The sequence below is a fragment of the Oncorhynchus mykiss genome, chromosome 14 (genome assembly GCF_057628025.1).
Source record: "Oncorhynchus mykiss isolate SJ-2025 chromosome 14, ASM5762802v1, whole genome shotgun sequence".
NCBI classification, from domain to species: domain Eukaryota; kingdom Metazoa; phylum Chordata; class Actinopteri; order Salmoniformes; family Salmonidae; genus Oncorhynchus; species Oncorhynchus mykiss.
In genome coordinates this window covers 36,003,651-36,021,171 of record NC_143035.1, presented here as the reverse complement: position 1 = coordinate 36,021,171, position 17,521 = coordinate 36,003,651, and the positions used below count along the sequence as shown (strand labels likewise).

General features: G+C 46.6%; 1 protein-coding gene across 2 annotated transcripts in view; it reads right to left on the bottom strand.

The window, feature by feature from the left end:
• LOC110489189 (transforming growth factor-beta-induced protein ig-h3) overlaps positions 1–6,442 on the bottom strand; it is a 40,318-nt gene extending 33,876 nt beyond the window's left edge. For both annotated transcript variants that reach the window (XM_090198857.1, XM_090198858.1), the window contains exons 1-3: positions 5,118–6,442; positions 4,514–4,771; positions 4,118–4,216 (exon numbers count right to left, since the gene is read on the bottom strand). In XM_090198857.1, the coding sequence (XP_090054983.1) occupies positions 4,118–4,216; positions 4,514–4,629 (215 nt within the window). In that variant the 5' untranslated portion in view covers positions 4,630–4,771; positions 5,118–6,442. The remainder of the gene's footprint in view (positions 1–4,117; positions 4,217–4,513; positions 4,772–5,117) is intronic.
• Between the last annotated feature and the right edge of the window lie 11,079 nt (positions 6,443–17,521).

Sequence of the window (17,521 nt, the reverse complement as noted above, 5' to 3'; positions counted from 1 at the left end):
TTGTTGACACAAGCCCGGGTTTGTCCTTTCGAGCGCAACTCTCAATCTCCCAGTCCCAGCCATCTCAAATTGACACAGTTAGGCCTGCCTGGCTTGCTATGGAAAAAGTACATTTTTCATGGCTCCCTTATGAATGATTAGTGTGCGTTTAGGGACGGAAGTCCCTCAACAGTACCCTCTAAAGCCATCATTTCCTCCAAACATCCAGCGCCCACAGCAAAGTTTCACTTCCTCTTCAACTTTCATGAGATTTCCAATGAAAGAAACACTGTTCTGAATCGCCAGCAAACGTCTCCCGTTACAAATACATCAAGTTTGTGTCTGTGGTAAAAACAATTCTACAGGAAACATCCAGATCATTTCACAATAATCATCAAGGGAGATCAAATAACAAGAAAATTCCAGGAACAGAAGACTCTCTCTCTCACACAACTCACACTCAGACTCTCTCTCTCACACAACTCACACTCACTCACACAACTCACACTCAGACTCTCTCTCTCACACAACTCACACTCACTCACACAACTCACACCTCAGACTCTCTCTCTCACACAACTCACACTCACTCACACAACTCACACTCAGACTCTCTCTCTCTCACACAACTCACACTCCCACAACTCACACTCAGACTCTCACACAACTCACACTCACACACTCACACTTAGACACTCACACAACTCACACTCAGACTCTCACACAACTCACACTCAGACTCTCACACAACAAGACCCACTTATTTTAAATAGCAAATGCCTGTTTTCTTAACACACCCATTCCCATGCACTGCAGGGCAAGGCAGTATAATGGTGCATTGGTCGACACATGACTTTCCCAAAACCTACAACACAATCTCAGAGGAATGTTAGACAGAGAAATAACCAATAGCATCTTGCCACCTGCAGGGACGTTAACATTGACGTTGATCAAACAGCCGCTACTGTGGAAGGCTGTCAGTGCCTTTACTGCCCAGGGTCCAGGACAGGGCCTATCTGGAAGATTGAGGCTGTCAGTGCCTTTAATGCCCAGGGTCCAGGACAGGGCCTAAATGGAAGATTGATGTTGGTAACCTGAGTTGTCCTTTTATCCTCAGAGGTGGTCAAGCTATTTAACACTACCCGGACTGATTGAATAGAGACACACAAGGTATCCATTATCTACTGTTTAACACTACCCGGACTGATTGAATAGAGACACACAAGGTATCCATTATCTACTGTGTAACACTACCTGGACTGATCGATTAGCGACACAAGGTATCCATTATCTACTGTGTAACACTACCTGGACTGATTGATTAGAGAGACGCAAGGTATCCATTATCTACTGTGTAACTACCTAGCTAACCCAGCTATGTATCTCCCCAAAACGAATTACCTAGCTAACCCAGTTATTTATCTCCCCAAAACGAATTACCTAGCTAACCCAGCTATTTGTTTCCCCCAAACTAACTACCTAACTAAACCAGCTATTTATCTCGTCCAAACTAACTAACCGAGCTATTTATCTCATCCAAACTAACTACCTAGATAACCCAGCATTTCTCTCCTCCAAACTAACTATCTAACTAAGCCAGCTATTTATCTCCTATACTAACACTAAAACGTATCAAACTTCCAGTCCATGTCAACGTCACAAAAAGAGAAGAGGACTCAGCAACAAAGCGGATGACTCAATGATTCACGGACGAGTCATTTCCTAAGTCATTTCGCAATTTTACATCAAACTAAGATTTTTGGTGCAGTATTTCTAAATGAAACAAAAATGTGATTGAAAACGAGTCGTCTCACGTTGAATGACAACAACGTCTTTATTGAAGAATCGCTACTGTTGACGAATCACCAACGGAGGGGTGTATACCTTGGCTACTGACTTCGGCTTCAAGAAAACAATGTTGTGTGCTCGAAGTCCAAAACAAACAGAAATGTCATCATAATATATGTAAATATATGCACAAACTCTTTCAGCTGGGAGGCTTGCAGACACCTTTCTGCTGTCAAATTCACATTTGATTTATTTATACCAGGCAAATCAGTTAAGAACAAATTCTCATTTACAATGACGGCCTAGGAACAGTGGGTTAACTGCCTTGTTTAGGGTCAGAACAACAGATTTTTACCTTGTCAGCTCTGGGATTCGATCAAGCAACCTTTTGGTTACTGGCCCAATGCTCTAACCACTAGACTACCTACCGCCCCTACACTCTAACCACTAGGCTACCTACCGCCCCTACACTCTAACCACTAGGCTACCTACCACCCCTACACTCTAACCACTAGGCTACCTACCGCCCCTACACTCTAACCACTAGGCTACCTACCGCCCCTACACTCTAACCACTAGGCTACCTACCGCCCCTACACTCTAACCACTAGGCTACCTACCGCCCCTACACTCTAACCGCTAGGTTACCTACCGCCCCTACACTCTAACCACTAGGCTACCTACCGCCCCTACACTCTAACCACTAGGCTACCTACCGCCCCTACACTCTAACCACTAGGCTACCTACCGCCCTACACTCTAACCACTAGGCTACCTACCGCCCCTACACTCTAACCACTAGGCTACCTACCGCCCCTACACTCTAACCACTAGGCTACCTACCGCCCCTACACTCTAACCACTAGGCTACCTGCCGCCCCTACACTCTAACCACTAGGCTACCTGCCGCCCCTACACTCTAACCACTAGGCTACCTACCGCCCCTACACTCTAACCACTAGGCTACCTACCGCCCCTACACTCTAACCACTAGGCTACCTGCCGCCCCTACACTCTAACCACTAGGCTAACTACCGCCCCTACACTCTAACCACTAGGCTACCTACCGCCCCTACACTCTAACCACTAGGCTACCTGCCACCTACCTCTACACTCTAACCACTAGGCTACCGTGCCGCCACTACACTCTAACCACTAGGCTACCCTGCCGCCTCTACACTCTAACCACTAGACTATCTACCGCCCCCACACTCTAACCACTAGTATACCTGGACCATTAAGTCATTAACATTCTTAGAAGATATTTTCTCTCCCAGGACTGTTGGGACATCTTGCATAATAGCAGACTATACATCCCAATTGGCACCCTATTCATCCCTAATGGAACCCTAGGGTCCCTGGTCAAAATGAATAGGTTTCTGGTTAAAAGTAGTGCACTATATAGGGAATAGGGTGCCAATTGGGACACACTCACTGTCTCATCGACACTGGCACCAGACTGTCCTGGCAGGACCCAACGACCGAAGGAGAAGTTCTCTCCCATTTCGAACGCACTCACTGTCTCATCTACACTGGCATCAGACTGTCCTGGCAGGACCCAACGACCGAAGGAGAAGTTCTCGTAAAATGATGAAGAAAAAGCATATCCCACTTCAACATTCTGGTTACCAACTGAACCAATCTTAACAAGGTTTTGAAACCTCAATCCCAGCAGATGATTGAAAACAGACCTCACTGCATGTCATTTTACAACAGCGAGTCATTATGGTTAGCGACTTAAATAGTTGGGCTACTGATTCAGGAAGGAATTTCACTAATGTGCTCTTTAAAACTGTCACCTTCATCCTACTTAACTCTTTGAAGATGGAGATTTTATGCAAGCTGATGTTTGGGACTAATTTGAGCATAACTCAAAGTCAAATCAATTCCTTCTCACTGTATGTAATTTACTGCACCTCTATGCTATGGTTACGTCCCAAATCTGTTTCTGTCCTTACCCCCTGCTGCTTCCAGCAGAATAGAGGTGAAGGTTCAATGTTTTCACTTGACAATCTTAGTTGGGAGTTCTCCTTCATGGAACCCACACGAAAGGAAAATTCCTCATTTAAACCAGTGGAAAACTCAGAAATCCTTCTTAAAATCTATTGTTTGCGTATCTAAATGAACAATAAAGGCAGTGGTCTGCTCAGCAGAAATGACAAAAAAAAGTTTGGGCTCCTCATCCTTTCTGATGAAGGACATCCTATCCATCCACACTAGATTTATAGTCTACACCAGTAGGCTAAAATACAAAATATATTGACGCAACATGTTATAATAAATAAATCAACTCACTGTCAACCATTTAAAATGAACACGCACGTTAATAACAGGATTATATTACACTCACGTCGGTTTGCCGCAGATCTTGCGATGGTACCATTGCTTGCAGTTGGTGAAGTATTTCTTGTCGGTCCCTTGTATCTTTTGCATCGCGCACACGTTTGGTCTAAAAAGAGATGAGAGAATATTTCATTGCGTTTTATTTATTTTTAGCGGCACATTACAATAGACAATTGTGAGTTTGCCCATCACATCGAATTACTTGTTCACTGTACTACAAAGCAGTTGTGAAGCACAACCAAAGTATGCCATTAAAAATCAGTAGGCGTAGTAAGTCATATATTTTCTAACATAAAACATTCATTATCCTTCGTAATTATACGAACAAAAGTCATGTTTGCATGAAATTGCATAGCGCAGAACGTTATAAGGACACATCATTTGAATAAGTAAGCAGCCTTACCCATGCTGCCTGCCTCTTATCCTGCTGTGCTGAAGAACTGATTGATAGGGTGACTTTGCCAAACAAATCGTTGCAATCAAGGTGATCGCCAACGTGAATAAAGTTAAGTGCTGCATTTTTTGACCTTTTCCCCTTATTCCGTCCGCCTCCGCACTCCAGACAAGACCGAGGACGACGCGACCATGAATATATAGTGAAGGAAACCGTTCTGGGGAGGGGCGTGGGGAGTGAGCCAAGATAGGCGTGGGGAATTAAAACCTTTTGCACAAAAAAAGAAAATAAGAAAATAGGTATAACTAACGGAGTCAATCTTATTTTACCACAAATACAGTAATGATATGGAAAGAAAATAGATTAAATAATGTGAACAAATATATTTTTTGAGATACATTTTATTGGTCATCAAATTAGTCCCAAATGCAATGCCATCCCTCAAATTAGTCCCAAATGCAATGGCATTCCTCAAATTAGTCCCAAATGCAATGCCATCCCTCAAATTAGTCCCAAATGCAATGCCATCCCTCGTCTGAGACATGAAGACTAGCATCAGCTTCTCAAGCTAATGCCTGGGTCAGGCATTAGATACAGTACATGGATATTTCACCTTCTGAGGACATCCACTGTAGAGTATCACCACCAGGACATCTAGCTTTCTGAGGACATCCACTGTAGAGTATCACCACCAGGACATCTAGCTTTCTGAGGACATCCACTGTAGAGTATCACCACCAGGACATCTAGCTTTCTGAGGATATCCACTGTAGAGTATCACCACCAGGACATCTAGCTTTCTGAGGATATCCACTGTAGAGTATCACCACCAGGACATCTAGCTTTCTGAGGATATCCACTGTAGAGTATCACCACCAGGACATCTAGCTTTCTGAGGACATCCACTGTAGAGTATCATCACCAGGACATCTAGCTTTCTGAGGACATCCACTGTAGAGTATCACCACCAGGACATCTAGCTTTCTGAGGACATCCACTGTAGAGTATCACCACCAGGACATCTAGCTTTCTGAGGACATCCACTGTAGAGTATCATCACCAGGACATCTAGCTTTCTGAGGACATCCACTGTAGAGAGTATCAAAGCCAGGACATCTAGCTTTCTGAGGACATCCACTGTAGAGTATCATCACCAGGACATCTAGCTTTCTGAGGACATCCACTGTAGAGTATCACCACCAGGACATCTAGCTTTCTGAGGACATCCACTGTAGAGTATCACCACCAGGACATCTAGCTTTCTGAGGACATCCACTGTAGAGAGTATCAAAGCCAGGACATCTAGCTTTCTGAGGACATCCACTGTAGAGTATCATCACCAGGACATCTAGCTTTCTGAGGACATCCACTGTAGAGTATCATCACCAGGACATCTAGCTTTCTGAGGACATCCACTGTAGAGAGTATCAAAGCCAGGACATCTAGCTTTCTGAGGACATCCACTGTAGAGAGTATCAAAGCCAGGACATCTATTTTACCACAGAAATTCTCAGTTTGACCTGAACAAAGTTTCTCAGCCAATAGTTTCAGTCATTGGCTTGGACTGGGAACCCTGGACTGGGAACTCTGACAAAACTGCTTTTTGTTAATACATCTGTCTCACCCACACCCAGAGTGTTTCAGCAGGGATGAGTTCATTGCTAACTTGTATTGTCTTCCTCTGACCCTATTGCGTGGGCTGAGTCACTGGCTTACTGGTGCTCTTCTACGCCGTCCCTAGGAGGGGGTGCGTCATGTCGTGCCAGGCCTTTTTCACTATACACGACTTTGAGTGGGTTGAGTCACTGACGTGATCTTCCTGTCCGGTTTTGCGCCCCCCCCCCAGGGCTCGTGCGGTGGGGGAGATCTTCATGGTCTATACTCAGCCTTGTCTCAGGGTAGTACGTTGGTGGTCTGTTGATATCCCTCTAGTGGTGTGGGGGCTGTGCTTTGGCAAAGTGGGTGGGGTTATATCCTGCCTGGTTGGCCCGGTCCAGGGGTGTCGTCAGACAGGGCCACAGTGTCTCCCCGACCCCTCCCGTCTCAGACTCCAGTATCTATGCTGCAGTAGTCTATGTGCCGGGGGGATAGGGTCAGTCTGTTATATATGGTGAAATTCTACACTTGAAGGCAATAAAATCACAGATTAATGATTTCTAGTAAAATTATATACATTTACGAAAAATGCATCAAACTATTCAAGAGTGAATCCAATATGTTTTAGTAAAAGGATAATGATGACACAAGCTAACAGTGATAGGGAACATACTAGATTACACTGCCAAGGTTAGTTACATTGTCAGGGTTAGTTACACTTCCAGGGTTAGTTACACTGCCAGGGTTAGTTACACTGCCAAGGTTAGTTACACTGCCAGGGTTAGTTAGACTGCCAGGGTTAGTTACACTGCCAGGATTAGTTACACTGCCAGGGTTAGTTACACTGACAGGGTTAGAGTTAGTTACACTGCCAGGGTTAGTTACACTGCCAGGGTTAGTTACACTGCCAGGGTTAGTTAGACTGCCAGGGTTAGTTACACTGCCAGGATTAGTTACACTGCCAGGGTTAGTTACACTGCCAGGGTTAGGGTTAGGGTTAGTTACACTGCCAGGGTTAGTTACACTGCCAGGGTTAGTTACACTGACAGGGTTAGAGTTAGTTACACTGCCAGGATTAGTTACACTGCCAGGATTAGTTACACTGACAGGGTTAGAGTTAGTTACACTGCCAGGGTTAGTTACACTGCCAGGGTTAGTTACACTGCCAGGGTTAGTTAGACTGCCAGGGTTAGTTATACTGCCAGGATTAGTTACACTGCCAGGGTTAGTTACACTGCCAGGGTTAGGGTTAGTTACACTGCCAGGGTTAGTTACACTGCCAGGGTTAGTTACACTGACAGGGTTAGAGTTAGTTACACTGCCAGGATTAGTTACACTGCCAGGGTTAGTTACACTGCCAGGGTTAGTTACACTGCCAGGGTTAGTTACACTGCCAGGGTTAGTTACACTGCCAGAGTTAGTTACACTGCCAGGGTTAGTTACACTTCCAGGGTTAGTTACACTGCCAGGGTTAGGGTTAGTTACACTGACAGGGTTAGGGTTAGTTACACTGCCAGGGTTAGTTACACTGCCAGAGTTAGTTACACTGCCAGGGTTAGTTACACTTCCAGGGTTAGTTACACTGCCAGGGTTAGGGTTAGTTACACTGACAGGGTTAGGGTTAGTTACACTGACAGGGTTAGTTACACTGCCAGGGTTAGGGTTAGTTGCACTGCCAGGGTTAGTTAGACTGCCAGGGTTAGTTACACTACCAGGGTTAGTTACACTGCCAGGGTTAGAGTTAGTTACACTGCCAGGGTTAGTTACACTGCCAGGGTTAGTTAGACTGCCAAGGTTAGTTACACTGCCAGGGTTAGTTAGACTGCCAGGGTTAGTTACACTGCCAGGGTTAGTTACACTGCCAGGATTAGTTACACTGCCAGGGTTAGTTAGACTGCCAGGGTTAGTTACACTGCCAGGGTTAGTTACACTGCCAGGGTTAGTTACACTGCCAGGATTAGTTACACTGCCAGGGTTAGTTACGCTGACAGAGTTAGTTACACTGCCAGGGTTAGAGTTAGTTACACTGACAGGGTTAGGGTTAGTTACACTGCCAGGGTTAGGGTTAGTTACACTGACAGGGTTAGGGTTAGTTACACTGACAGGGTTAGTTACACTGCCAGGGTTAGGGTTAGTTACACTGCCAGGGTTAGTTACACTGCCAGGGTTAGTTACACTGCCAGGGTTAGTTAGACTGCCAGGGTTAGAGTTAGTTACACTGCCAGGGTTAGTTACACTGCCAGAGTTAGTTCCACTGCCAGGGTTAGTTAGACTGCCAGGGTTAGAGTTAGTTACACTGCCAGGGTTAGTTACACTGCCAGGGTTAGTTAGACTGCCAGGGTTAGTTACACTGCCAGGATTAGTTACACTGCCAGGGTTAGTTACACTGCCAGGGTTAGGGTTAGTTACACTGCCAGGGTTAGTTACACTGACAGGGTTAGTTACACTGACAGGGTTAGAGTTAGTTACACTGCCAGGATTAGTTACACTGCCAGGGTTAGTTACACTGCCAGGGTTAGTTACACTGCCAGGGTTAGTTACACTGCCAGAGTTAGTTACACTGCCAGGGTTAGTTACACTGCCAGGGTTAGTTACACTGACAGGGTTAGTTACACTGCCAGGGTTAGTTACACTGCCAGGGTTAGGGTTAGTTACACTGACAGGGTTAGGGTTAGTTACTCTGCCAGAGTTAGTTACACAGCCAGGGTTAGGGTTAGTTGCACTGCCAGGGTTAGTTAGACTGCCAGGGTTAGTTACACTACCAGGGTTAGTTACACTGCCAGGGTTAGAGTTAGTTACACTGCCAGGGTTAGTTACACTGCCAGGGTTAGTTACACTGCCAGGGTTAGTTAGACTGCCAAGGTTAGTTACACTGCCAGGGTTAGTTAGACTGCCAGGGTTAGTTACACAGCCAGGGTTAGTTACACTGCCAGGATTAGTTACACTGCCAGGGTTAGTTAGACTGCCAGGGTTAGTTACACTGCCAGGGTTAGTTACACTACCAGGGTTAGTTACACTGCCAGGATTAGTTACACTGCCAGGGTTAGTTACGCTGACAGAGTTAGTTACACTGCCAGGGTTAGAGTTAGTTACACTGACAGGGTTAGGGTTAGTTACACTGCCAGGGTTAGGGTTAGTTACACTGACAGGGTTAGGGTTAGTTACACTGACAGGGTTAGTTACACTGCCAGGGTTAGGGTTAGTTACACTGCCAGGGTTAGTTACACTGCCAGGGTTAGTTACACTGCCAGGGTTAGTTAGACTGCCAGGGTTAGAGTTAGTTACACTGCCAAGGTTAGTTACACTGCCAGAGTTAGTTCCACTGCCAGGGTTAGTTAGACTGCCAGGGTTAGAGTTAGTTACACTGCCAGGGTTAGTTAGACTGCCAGGGTTAGTTACACTGCCAGGATTAGTTACACTGCCAGGGTTAGTTACACTGCCAGGGTTAGGGTTAGTTACACTGCCAGGGTTAGTTACACTGACAGGGTTAGTTACACTGACAGGGTTAGAGTTAGTTACACTGCCAGGATTAGTTACACTGCCAGGGTTAGTTACACTGCCAGGGTTAGTTACACTGCCAGGGTTAGTTACACTGCCAGAGTTAGTTACACTGCCAGGGTTAGTTACACTGCCAGGGTTAGTTACACTGACAGGGTTAGTTACACTGCCAGGGTTAGTTACACTGCCAGGGTTAGGGTTAGTTACACTGACAGGGTTAGGGTTAGTTACTCTGCCAGAGTTAGTTACACAGCCAGGGTTAGGGTTAGTTGCACTGCCAGGGTTAGTTAGACTGCCAGGGTTAGTTACACTACCAGGGTTAGTTACACTGCCAGGGTTAGAGTTAGTTACACTGCCAGGGTTAGTTACACTGCCAGGGTTAGTTACACTGCCAGGGTTAGTTAGACTGCCAAGGTTAGTTACACTGCCAGGGTTAGTTACACTGCCAGGGTTAGTTAGACTGCCATGGTTAGTTACACTGCCAGGGTTAGTTACACTGCCAGGATTAGTTACACTGCCAGGGTTAGTTAGACTGCCAGGGTTAGTTACACTGCCAGGGTTAGTTACACTGCCAGGGTTAGTTACACTGCCAGGGTTAGTTAGACTGCCAGGGTTAGAGTTAGTTACACTGCCAGGGTTAGTTACACTGCCAGAGTTAGTTCCACTGCCAGGGTTAGTTAGACTGCCAGGGTTAGAGTTAGTTACACTGCCAGGGTTAGTTACACTGCCAGGGTTAGTTAGACTGCCAGGGTTAGTTACACTGCCAGGATTAGTTACACTGCCAGGGTTAGTTACACTGCCAGGGTTAGGGTTAGTTACACTGCCAGGGTTAGTTACACTGACAGGGTTAGTTACACTGACAGGGTTAGAGTTAGTTACACTGCCAGGATTAGTTACACTGCCAGGGTTAGTTACACTGCCAGGGTTAGTTACACTGCCAGGGTTAGTTACACTGCCAGAGTTAGTTACACTGCCAGGGTTAGTTACACTGCCAGGGTTAGTTACACTGACAGGGTTAGTTACACTGCCAGGGTTAGTTACACTGCCAGGGTTAGGGTTAGTTACACTGACAGGGTTAGGGTTAGTTACTCTGCCAGAGTTAGTTACACAGCCAGGGTTAGGGTTAGTTGCACTGCCAGGGTTAGTTAGACTGCCAGGGTTAGTTACACTACCAGGGTTAGTTACACTGCCAGGGTTAGAGTTAGTTACACTGCCAGGGTTAGTTACACTGCCAGGGTTAGTTACACTGCCAGGGTTAGTTAGACTGCCAAGGTTAGTTACACTGCCAGGGTTAGTTACACTGCCAGGGTTAGTTAGACTGCCAGGGTTAGTTACACTGCCAGGGTTAGTTACACTGCCAGGATTAGTTACACTGCCAGGGTTAGTTAGACTGCCAGGGTTAGTTACACTGCCAGGGTTAGTTACACTGCCAGGGTTAGTTACACTGCCAGGGTTAGTTAGACTGCCAGGGTTAGTTACACTGCCAGGGTTAGTTACACTGCCAGGGTTAGTTACACTGCCAGGGTTAGTTACACTGCCAGGGTTAGTTACACTGCCAGAGTTAGTTACACTGCCAGGGTTAGTTACACTGCCAGGGTTAGTTACACTGACAGGGTTAGTTACACTGCCAGGGTTAGTTACACTGCCAGGGTTAGGGTTAGTTACACTGACAGGGTTAGGGTTAGTTACTCTGCCAGAGTTAGTTACACAGCCAGGGTTAGGGTTAGTTGCACTGCCAGGGTTAGTTAGACTGCCAGGGTTAGTTACACTACCAGGGTTAGTTACACTGCCAGGGTTAGAGTTAGTTACACTGCCAGGGTTAGTTACACTGCCAGGGTTAGTTACACTGCCAGGGTTAGTTACACTGACAGGGTTAGTTACACTGCCAGGGTTAGTTACACTGCCAGGGTTAGGGTTAGTTACACTGACAGGGTTAGGGTTAGTTACTCTGCCAGAGTTAGTTACACAGCCAGGGTTAGGGTTAGTTGCACTGCCAGGGTTAGTTAGACTGCCAGGGTTAGTTACACTACCAGGGTTAGTTACACTGCCAGGGTTAGAGTTAGTTACACTGCCAGGGTTAGTTACACTGCCAGGGTTAGTTACACTGCCAGGGTTAGTTAGACTGCCAAGGTTAGTTACACTGCCAGGGTTAGTTAGACTGCCAGGGTTAGTTACACAGCCAGGGTTAGTTACACTGCCAGGATTAGTTACACTGCCAGGGTTAGTTAGACTGCCAGGGTTAGTTACACTGCCAGGGTTAGTTACACTACCAGGGTTAGTTACACTGCCAGGATTAGTTACACTGCCAGGGTTAGTTACGCTGACAGAGTTAGTTACACTGCCAGGGTTAGAGTTAGTTACACTGACAGGGTTAGGGTTAGTTACACTGCCAGGGTTAGGGTTAGTTACACTGACAGGGTTAGGGTTAGTTACACTGACAGGGTTAGTTACACTGCCAGGGTTAGGGTTAGTTACACTGCCAGGGTTAGTTACACTGCCAGGGTTAGTTACACTGCCAGGGTTAGTTAGACTGCCAGGGTTAGAGTTAGTTACACTGCCAAGGTTAGTTACACTGCCAGAGTTAGTTCCACTGCCAGGGTTAGTTAGACTGCCAGGGTTAGAGTTAGTTACACTGCCAGGGTTAGTTAGACTGCCAGGGTTAGTTACACTGCCAGGATTAGTTACACTGCCAGGGTTAGTTACACTGCCAGGGTTAGGGTTAGTTACACTGCCAGGGTTAGTTACACTGACAGGGTTAGTTACACTGACAGGGTTAGAGTTAGTTACACTGCCAGGATTAGTTACACTGCCAGGGTTAGTTACACTGCCAGGGTTAGTTACACTGCCAGGGTTAGTTACACTGCCAGAGTTAGTTACACTGCCAGGGTTAGTTACACTGCCAGGGTTAGTTACACTGACAGGGTTAGTTACACTGCCAGGGTTAGTTACACTGCCAGGGTTAGGGTTAGTTACACTGACAGGGTTAGGGTTAGTTACTCTGCCAGAGTTAGTTACACAGCCAGGGTTAGGGTTAGTTGCACTGCCAGGGTTAGTTAGACTGCCAGGGTTAGTTACACTACCAGGGTTAGTTACACTGCCAGGGTTAGAGTTAGTTACACTGCCAGGGTTAGTTACACTGCCAGGGTTAGTTACACTGCCAGGGTTAGTTAGACTGCCAAGGTTAGTTACACTGCCAGGGTTAGTTACACTGCCAGGGTTAGTTAGACTGCCATGGTTAGTTACACTGCCAGGGTTAGTTACACTGCCAGGATTAGTTACACTGCCAGGGTTAGTTAGACTGCCAGGGTTAGTTACACTGCCAGGGTTAGTTACACTGCCAGGGTTAGTTACACTGCCAGGGTTAGTTAGACTGCCAGGGTTAGAGTTAGTTACACTGCCAGGGTTAGTTACACTGCCAGAGTTAGTTCCACTGCCAGGGTTAGTTAGACTGCCAGGGTTAGAGTTAGTTACACTGCCAGGGTTAGTTACACTGCCAGGGTTAGTTAGACTGCCAGGGTTAGTTACACTGCCAGGATTAGTTACACTGCCAGGGTTAGTTACACTGCCAGGGTTAGGGTTAGTTACACTGCCAGGGTTAGTTACACTGACAGGGTTAGTTACACTGACAGGGTTAGAGTTAGTTACACTGCCAGGATTAGTTACACTGCCAGGGTTAGTTACACTGCCAGGGTTAGTTACACTGCCAGGGTTAGTTACACTGCCAGAGTTAGTTACACTGCCAGGGTTAGTTACACTGCCAGGGTTAGTTACACTGACAGGGTTAGTTACACTGCCAGGGTTAGTTACACTGCCAGGGTTAGGGTTAGTTACACTGACAGGGTTAGGGTTAGTTACTCTGCCAGAGTTAGTTACACAGCCAGGGTTAGGGTTAGTTGCACTGCCAGGGTTAGTTAGACTGCCAGGGTTAGTTACACTACCAGGGTTAGTTACACTGCCAGGGTTAGAGTTAGTTACACTGCCAGGGTTAGTTACACTGCCAGGGTTAGTTACACTGCCAGGGTTAGTTAGACTGCCAAGGTTAGTTACACTGCCAGGGTTAGTTACACTGCCAGGGTTAGTTAGACTGCCAGGGTTAGTTACACTGCCAGGGTTAGTTACACTGCCAGGATTAGTTACACTGCCAGGGTTAGTTAGACTGCCAGGGTTAGTTACACTGCCAGGGTTAGTTACACTGCCAGGGTTAGTTACACTGCCAGGGTTAGTTAGACTGCCAGGGTTAGTTACACTGCCAGGGTTAGTTACACTGCCAGGGTTAGTTACACTGCCAGGGTTAGTTACACTGCCAGGGTTAGTTACACTGCCAGAGTTAGTTACACTGCCAGGGTTAGTTACACTGCCAGGGTTAGTTACACTGACAGGGTTAGTTACACTGCCAGGGTTAGTTACACTGCCAGGGTTAGGGTTAGTTACACTGACAGGGTTAGGGTTAGTTACTCTGCCAGAGTTAGTTACACAGCCAGGGTTAGGGTTAGTTGCACTGCCAGGGTTAGTTAGACTGCCAGGGTTAGTTACACTACCAGGGTTAGTTACACTGCCAGGGTTAGAGTTAGTTACACTGCCAGGGTTAGTTACACTGCCAGGGTTAGTTACACTGCCAGGGTTAGTTAGACTGCCAAGGTTAGTTACACTGCCAGGGTTAGTTACACTGCCAGGGTTAGTTAGACTGCCATGGTTAGTTACACTGCCAGGGTTAGTTACACTGCCAGGATTAGTTACACTGCCAGGGTTAGTTAGACTGCCAGGGTTAGTTACACTGCCAGGGTTAGTTACACTGCCAGGGTTAGTTACACTGCCAGGGTTAGTTAGACTGCCAGGGTTAGTTACACTGCCAGGGTTAGTTACACTGCCAGGGTTAGTTACACTGCCAGGATTAGTTACACTGCCAGGATTAGTTACACTGCCAGAGTTAGTTACACTGCCAGGGTTAGAGTTAGTTATACTGACAGGGTTAGGGTTAGTTACACTGCCAGGGTTAGGGTTAGTTACACTGACAGGGTTAGGGTTAGTTACACTGCCAGGGTTAGTTACACTGCCAGGGTTAGTTAGACTGCCAGGGTTAGAGTTAGTTACACTGCCAGGGTTAGTTACACTGCCAGAGTTAGTTACACTGCCAGGGTTAGTTAGACTGCCAGGGTTAGAGTTAGTTACACTGCCAGGGTTAGTTACACTGCCAGGGTTAGTTAGACTGACAGGGTTAGTTACACTGCCAGGGTTAGTTAGACTGCCAGGGTCAGTTAGACTGCCAGGGTTAGTTAGACTGCCAGGGTTAGAGTTAGTTACACTGCCAGGGTTAGTTACACTGCCAGGGTTAGAGTTAGTTACACTGCCAGGGTTAGTTACACTGCCAGGGTTAGTTACACTGCCAGGGTTAGTTAGACTGCCAGGGTTAGTTACACTGCCAGGGTTAGTTAGACTGACAGGGTTAGTTACACTGCCAGGGTTAGTTACACTGCCAGGGTTAGAGTTAGTTACACTGCCAGGGTTAGTTACACTGCCAGGGTTAGTTACACTGCCAGGGTTAGTTAGACTGCCAGGGTTAGTTACACTGCCAGGGTTAGTTACACTGCCAGGGTTAGTTACACTGCCAGGGTTAGTTACACTGCCAGGGTTAGTTACACTGACATGGTTAGTTACACTGCCAGGGTTAGAGTTAGTTACACTGCCAGGGTTAGTTAGACTGCCAGAGTTAGTTACACTACCAGGGTTAGTTACACTGCCAGGGTTAGTTACACTGCCAGGGTTAGAGTTAGTTACACTGCCAGGGTTAGTTTGACTGCCAGGGTGCCAGCTACAGGATCTAGACCACATTTCAACTAACTGCACAGAGCTCTGCTGTCTGCCCTGTCTGTCCGGTCTGCCCTTGATGGGTAGAATTTGGGCAAATGGAACAAGACACATTCCAAGGTGTTTCCCTCAGACACGGCTTCAGCTTTTATGCCAAACATAATTTTTTTTAAAGATCCAGCGAGATCCTCAAGATCCAGCGAGGGAGACTGGGAGTGGCTGCAGCTTTGATGCCAACCCTGAAGTTGACTTAGGCTGCTGTAAAGTAATACCTGTCTACCGCTACAGCCTTGGTTCTTCCTCACACTGGAGCTAATAATTAAATTAATGTTGATTTAGGTCTACCACACAAATATTTGACTGAACACACAGGAGGTCTTGCCAAATCGACCAAGGCGACCATGAAGCATTTGGTTTCTAGAGAGTCCAGTAAACAAGGTAGACTAAAGCTTAAAGTCCAGTCAGTCAGAGAAACTTTAGGAATCATTTCTACCCAGCTGTAGGATCCTGTAGATTCCAGTGTGTGTCAGGTATGAAGGACGATCAATAAATCCACAACACCAGTCTCTAAAAGACCTCTCTTGTTCCCCTCCATACCATTATAATGCTTCATTGACCAAATGGTATTTTATACTAGCTCACTTTCACACAGAGAGAGAGCAGGGAGGTTGAAGGGTCAGAGGTCAGGGGTTAGTTCCTCAGAGAGAGCGAGAGGGGGAGCAGGGAGGTTGGAGGGTTATTTCCTCACAGAGAGAGAGCAGGGAGGTTGAAGGGTCAGAGGTCAGGGGTTAGTTCCTCAGAGAGAGAGAGAGGGGGAGCAGGGAGGTTGGAGGTTCAGGGGTTAGTTCCTCTGAGATAGAGGGAGGTTGGAGGGTCAAGAGTTAGTTCGGGGAGGTTAGAGGTTCGGGGGTTAGATCAGGATGGTTGGAGGGTCAGGGGTTAGTTCAGGGAGGTTTGAGGGTCAGAGGTTAGTTCAGGGAGGTTTGAGGGTCAGGGGTTAGGGGTTCTGATCAATATTAGTAGACTACAGTGCATTCGGAAAGTATTCAGACCTCTTGACTTTTTCCACATTTTGTTACATTACAGCCTTATTCTAAAATTGATAAAATAGTTTTTTTCCCATCATCAATCTACACACAATACCCTATAATGGCAAACCAAAAACAGGTTTATAATTTTTTTCTCTCACATTTATACAAATTTAAAAATGGAAATATCAGATTTACATAAGTATTCAGACCCTTTACTCAGTACTTTATTGAAGCACCTTTGGCAGCGATTACAGCTTCTCCCATTCTTCTCTGCAGATCCTCTCAAGCTCTGTCAGGTTGGATGGGGAGCATCTCTGCACAGTTCTATTCAGGTCTCTCCAGAGATGTTCGATCGGGTTCAAGTCCGGGCTCTGGCTGGGCCACTCAAGGGTATTCAGAGTCTTAGCGTGCATTGTCTTGGCTGTATGCTTAGCGTAATTGCCCTGTTGGAAGGTGAACCGTCGCCCCCAGTCTGAGGTGCTGTGTGCTTTCGATCAGATTTTCATCTCTCTGTACTTTTCTCTGTTCATCTTCCCTCGATCCTGACTAGTCTCCCAGTCCCCACCACTGAAAAACATCCCCACAGCATGATGCTGCCACCACCATGCTTCACAGTAGAGATGGTGCCAGGTTTCCTCCAGGCGTGGCGCTTGGCATTCAGGACAAATAGCTCAATCTTGGTTTCATAAGACCAGGAAATCTTGTTTCTCATGGTCTGAGAGTCCTTTAGGTGCCTTTTGGCAAACTCCAAGCGGGCTGTCAAATGCCTTTTACTGAGGAGTGGCTTCCGTCTGGCCACTTTACCATATTTGCCTGATTGGTGGAATGCTGCAGAGATGGTTGTCCTTCTGAAATGTTCTCCCATCTCCACAGAGGAACTCTCGAGCTCTGTCAGAGTGACCATTGGGTTCTTGGTCACCTCCAAGGCCCTCCAAGGCCCTTCTCCTCCGATTGCTCAGTTTGGCCAGGCGGCCAACTCTAGGAAGAGTCTTGGTGGTTCCAAACTTCTTCCATTTAAGAATTATGGAGGCCACTGCATTCTTGGGGACCTTCAATGCTGCAACATTTTTTTGGTTTCATAGCAAAG